Source organism: Phaseolus vulgaris, chromosome 10 (assembly GCF_051622355.1).
Source record: "Phaseolus vulgaris cultivar YP4 chromosome 10, ASM5162235v1, whole genome shotgun sequence".
In the NCBI taxonomy this organism is placed as follows: Eukaryota; Viridiplantae; Streptophyta; class Magnoliopsida; order Fabales; family Fabaceae; genus Phaseolus; species Phaseolus vulgaris.
Window position 1 is genome coordinate 20,468,339 of NC_143507.1, and position 6,000 is coordinate 20,474,338.

At 40.6% G+C, this 6,000-nt stretch overlaps 1 protein-coding gene across 1 annotated transcript in view; it reads right to left on the reverse strand.

Moving 5' to 3' along the window:
• Nucleotides 1-4,820, reverse strand: part of LOC150024680 (uncharacterized) — a 65,868-nt gene extending 61,048 nt beyond the window's left edge. Inside the window, exons 1-3 of the mRNA XM_090296093.1 lie at nucleotides 4,458-4,820; nucleotides 4,216-4,344; nucleotides 3,373-3,457 (exon numbers count right to left, since the gene is read on the reverse strand). Of these exons, the coding sequence (XP_090152219.1) occupies nucleotides 3,373-3,457; nucleotides 4,216-4,344; nucleotides 4,458-4,820 (577 nt within the window). The remainder of the gene's footprint in view (nucleotides 1-3,372; nucleotides 3,458-4,215; nucleotides 4,345-4,457) is intronic.
• Nucleotides 4,821-6,000: the final 1,180 nt, after the last annotated feature.

Genomic DNA, 6,000 nt, shown 5'->3' on the forward strand with positions numbered 1-6,000 from the left:
AGACAATTATGGAAAAAAGATGAACAACATGAAATAAAGAAGAACTCAAAATGAAAAGACCAAGAACTACTCATCTTTGAAGAACCTATGCTCATGATACCAAATGATGGCAAATTCATGGAGCTCTTCTCGGAATCATGTGAAAAATGGTGCGGAAGCTATGAATGTAAATGTGCAAGATCCTCCTAGGAGCTATGGTGATCTTGAAGGTGCATGATGTGTATGGAAGTAGGGAGGTTCGGCCAACCCTATGGTAGGTGATGAAGGTGAAGATTAGATCCTAGAAACTAGGGAAAAGCAAAGTATGGTACAATGTTGGCAGCATAACTTTACTCTCATTAATCTTGCAAAATACAAGAGATGGCTTCTCCTTTTATAAGCCAAAGAAGCCGTAATTCCTAAGCTAAGAGAAGATGAAATGCTTCTAAGATGAAATGAAAAGGGCACATGGCCGGCCAAGTAAGCAAGCTTCTAGAATGTGCACAAAATCTACGGTAAATCATGTGTAAGACAAGTTTATACTTTCTAACACTACACTAATTACTAAGGCACCCCTAATGGGCCTCCATGTAAAAATTACAAGGTCTTCTCTTCTCAAAACCGTAGCTTGACCCATGTGTACGTGAAGGTGCTTGGTCCTAGACGGTCTAAGCATCATCCTAGACGCTCCTTATGTAGCCGCCCCTCATCTTGTGCTAGACGCTCTCCTTTTTGAGTCTAGACGCTTCCCACATGGTTCTAGACGGTCTAGACTCGGGTCTTGGCTTCCATGGTGAGGTGAGCTTGGCCCTCTTCCATCAGGATATCTACTAAACTTCCTAAGTCCACAAACGTTTTGATGATGGTGAATTTATTGATGTCGACCGATATCACCATCGGGTCGCCCTGCCGATAATCAACACCCTTGAAATTGTTGTCGATGAAGGTGATGGGTGGCATCCTCGGTCGGAATGATACCGTATTCACCTGGTGCACCGCTCTTAGGTGCTTCTTCCGGTCGCTATCACCACCGGCAAACCCCCCGACGATGGTGTTGATGACTTCCCGGTCGCCTCTCCTCTCATTCTCTCGAGGGGGGTATTCTATACATGGATAGTCATCCCTCCTCGACCGACGCTCGAGTCGACAATCATATTCTTTTGCCCTTGAAGGGGAGTAGTTCATCCGTTTTGCAGTTTCGTCCCATCTAGGGGATTGTCTTGTGCCTTGGCTACATTAGATGAATCGCTGTAGGTGCCCGGCCTGGATAAGTTACACTATCTTATCCTTGAGCGCTTGACATTCCTCAGTGGAATGTTCAGTGTTCTTGTGATACTGTCACCGTTTCCTACGGTCGGCATTCTCTGGGATGGATGCCTTCCTAGGTGGAGGAATCAACTCGGCGCTGAGAGCCTCATCCAGGATCCTCCCCTTCTCGGTTGTCAAGGGGGTGTATCTTGAGAACCGGCTGCCCCGGTTATCCTTGCGCCTGTCTCCCCGATTGGTCGATCAACCTTGACATTGCTTCTCCTCCTTCCCCTTCTTGATGGAGTAGTGCCTTCATCCGTTTGCAATTTCTTTGGTGGAGTGGCGGAAGCTTTCATGGAGGAGAATTGAGCAAGGATCTCACGTAGAGAGCTGGACTCCTTGAAGGTGCATGCTAGGTATAGAGAGTGAGTGGTGAGGCGGTACGAGATAAAAAGAAAAATTGGCACAATTTTGGCAGCAATTCACTCTAGATTTTAATCTTTAAAATACATGAACCAAGCACCTCAATTTATAGGAGAGAGGGCTAAACATTTTGGAGCCAAATTTTGAAAATTCAAAATAAAACTCTCCAATGAGAAGGCGCCATGTGAACTCATGCTTTCCATGTTTAGCTCACACCTTCCATGCTAAATCCTCTCCACTCTTGTGTTGCCATGACGTCCATGTGCTCCATGCCAAGGTATTTTCGTTGTCCAATATGCCCTAGATGTTTAAGGGTTGCATTGGGCTCAAAGAAGCCCAATTGTTACCCTAACTAGTCACTTTTAACCCTAACTAGTCATATTTTACTATTGGCCCAAATACAAGCCCAAAAACCTATACTACTTGGTCCAAATATTTGGTCCAACTACTTTATGCTACTAGGCCCAATACATGGCCCATGAAATCCTAAACAAATTTATACAATTTATTTAAGCTAAAGCTTGGCCCACAAATAATGTTGACTAGTCAGCAGAAACTCAGTCTTCTTTGTTCTTCTGGCCAAAGCTCTAGTTTATGTTATGGATGATGTGGAGGTCTTCTTGGATATGTTTGTACATTCCTTCATCCTAGAGTTTTCCTCTTCATCACTTCTCGCTGCTGGTCACCACCTGGGCCTTGTTGCGGAACTCTCTCAGCTCCTCCAACTGCATGTACTTGGCGACTCTCTTCCTGAGCTCGTCCAAGCTAGCGGTCGGCTGCATGCAGAGGTTGTCGGCAAACGGTCTCGGTCGTAAGGCTGACAACATATGGTTCATGGCCATGTCGGGCTAAGGTTCTGAATACTCATCGCTACTTTTTTGAACCTTTCAACATAGGTCCTCAAAGACTCTCCCTTCTCTGGCGGATACCAACAAGGGTACTGGAGGTCAAGTGGTGCAGTCGGTTTGTGGAAAACTGCGTCTCGAACTTTGGCATCAGTGTCGCGTAGCTGTCGACAAAGTTGGGAGGGAGCTTTGTAAACCAACTAACACTAGTACAAAAAGGTACATTGACGATGGTTAAAAAAAACATGTAAAGACGGTTCCCAAACCGTCGTTATTGCGGGTGTTGTTATAAAGTAGTCATTCTTAACGACGGTTGACCAACAATTGTTATAAATATATTATAACGACTGTTCATTTAACTAACTTTATAAATTGTTGCTAAGTAATAATAAAAAAAATTAAAATATCTTTTAAAGACGGTTCCCATGGGAACTGTCATTGTATGTATGCCTCTTTTTAAAAGAGACGATGACTTTGAAAGGAACCGTCGTTATTTGTGGGTTTTAAAAAAAAATTATTTTGTTTTTTTTATAAACCTCAAACCTGCATAAAATATCCAATTCCAGAACATCAAAACATTTAAAATCATAATTTAAATATGAAAAATACATACAACAAATTATAACATTCTATAAAAAGTTTTGCTAATATATGAAAAAGTTCTATGTTATTCTAATAATTTATCTACCCTAAGGTGTTATACATGGTTACAAAATACTTTGACCATGTTGTTCTCACGTACTCCAATGCTTCCGAACCTAGCGGTTGTTGGTCGTTGAAAAACTGTGAGACATTTGAATTTTTTTGAATTAGTGCTTAAATAATAAATCCCAAATTTTAAAGTATTTTTTGCATTGAGATATTAACTGATCCCAACCTATATCAATTGTAGCTCGCACAATAGTTGACATCCACTGCATAGCATAATAACCGCACTCATAACTTCCAGATTTCCTGTTGGACTGCATGTGAAAATAAATTTATTAAATGAATGAGTTAGACACATTAAATTGAGTGAAAAAATATACTTTAAATACCTTAAGGTAAATCCAAGTGAGTCTTTGTGTGTTTGCACTTCTCCTCCACTCAACATGTTATATCCAGAGTAAGCACTAAAATAATAAGATTTCATGTCAGAATACATAACATTATATAATGAATAAGTAATGATAAATGTTAAATGAAATTGCCGTACCTATCTATAATGTGTTTAAAATAGGTATGTGGTTTTTTATGGAATGAGCAAAACCATGCAGCGGTATGATCTTGAACAGATATGACCAATAGTTGCCAATGACACCTATATAACAAATCAGTTAGTTTCTCTTATTTCAATATTTAGTATTACTTATTTAATAAATAAAGACTTACTTATGGATGTATGTAGCAAAATAAATTTGTTTTCCTCCATTCTCTAAGGAAGTTGTGATATATGTTTGTGTTTCTGACTACTTGTTTCCAATTAATTGAATGACTTAAGGGTCTAAAACCCATAAATATTGTGTTTCCCCTCATCGAAGCATAATCCATAAACATACCTAAATTTCAATAAGTTAGTACTAATATATTTAATAAATCAAAAGTAAAAATATTTTAATATTTGAACTTACATCATCCATAATTGCATAACTGTTATGTTAATCTCTTGATCTTCGGATGCAAGGTCAAACAAATTAGACATGTGAAAGTACAACAGTACATCACTATGCCTTCAAAAAACATTGGCATCCCATGGAACCTCTATGACGTGTGTATATAAAGTTGTAGCAACTTCCACCAATGTCGCCACATGATCATCAATGGAGAATTTTTTCTTCTTTCGTAGAGACAGTTTTGTCTTAGGTTCCTGCTACTCATCAATAAACAAACAAATAGTTAAATTAGTTAGAATGTAATATATCTGATATATAATCTTATTAGTATTAGTGCAGAGATATACTGTAGAGTCTATAGGTCTACTACAATTGGCACCTCTGATGTCGACACCGGAACTACAACATCACCATAAAAGACCTTCTCCACCATGAACTTTATGAAATTAGAAGGAAGAGGCACATTGTGTAACATTGTGACCCCTTCATAACACTTACGTAGGGAAAAGAATCGGCTCAAGGAATTATACTCAACATATAACTCGCATTGGCTAGTTGAGCCAAAGTCATCTCCCGATAGATCAATCGTCGAACAACTCCCTTTAGTGTTGACTTTCTTAATAGGAGCCAGAGGCGGTTCATCTTCTACCATAGAAGGTTGTTGCTGCGAGAGTCCTAAACCCTTCCACCGGTTTTCAAACTCCCTTTCCATCCGCTTATTAGACTCCTCCATTAAGATTTCTTGAAGCTTTTGAGTTACCTCGACCTTTATCTATTCACGTAATTGTAGTAAATACTCCTGGCTAGGTTGACTGGACGATTGTTCCTTGATATGTGATGAAGGTCCAAAGTATGACCGAATCACAACCCCATATCCAGCCACATGAACACGTCAAGGGTTCTCAGGTCGTCCGAGAGCAACATTAAGAATATCTTCATGACCACATGGATGAAAAGTTACATATGTTGATTGCTCAACAAGAGAATCGTAAAACAAATGAAAAGAAATTGTCAAACTTCAACACATTGAATTTAAAATAACACATAGAAAACATATTTCTTACAATTTGTTCAACCGTTTGTTCTGTAGACTTAGAACTCCATGTCCCTGATGGATTTATACGGGCACCCTTCTGTTGAACCAAGTATGTTCAGGCTTTGAAGAATCCAAACCCTTTGAAGGTTGATAAAAGGTTGCATGTGCATGTTGTTGCTGAGCTATCTTTAGATAGGGTCTGGGTAGTTAAATTGTATATATCCATTCTTGATTGAATCCAAAGTGTACCGACCAGGTCACCGGGTGTGATGACGTGTCTCGCAAGTGACGGCGTGGGGCGTGCTCAGCAAGACACGTGGACAAGAGAAAGAGGGATGGTTCAGAAGTGTACATGATCGTCGTTCGAGGAAATGGCGTTCTCCGGTCCACATAGTCGGTTGTCGCCGAATTTCTGTGTCATCGACGTGTTGAATAATGGTTGATCAGGTGGTCTGACATCGCCGAAAGGAGCACATCGCTGGTTTTTCCCAATAAACCTGGTTGAAGCTGCTGGTGGATCTGAAGAGCAAGTTCAGGCGTGTAAGTTTAGTAAGATGATTGTTGCGTCAGCATGGGATGTGAAGGTCGAGTGGGTTGAAGGGGACAGCTTGCCCATCAGCGACAGGATTCCCAGAGCGGACATTCGTCGATGGCAAGGTCTCCTCAACCATAGCATGCATGGCGTAGTAGTAAGGAAGGTGCCACTCGCGACAAGCGATATCACAAAGACGGTGTATTTAGTTGCATCCGATACTCGCCTTGTCTGGTGGTGTTCCAGGGCGCATTACTTGCCAGTTTACTCTTTGAGTGGGAGACTTAGTCGCGTGATTGGCTACTATTCAGAAATAGCGCTCAAGTTACCCCCAACCCAGATGAC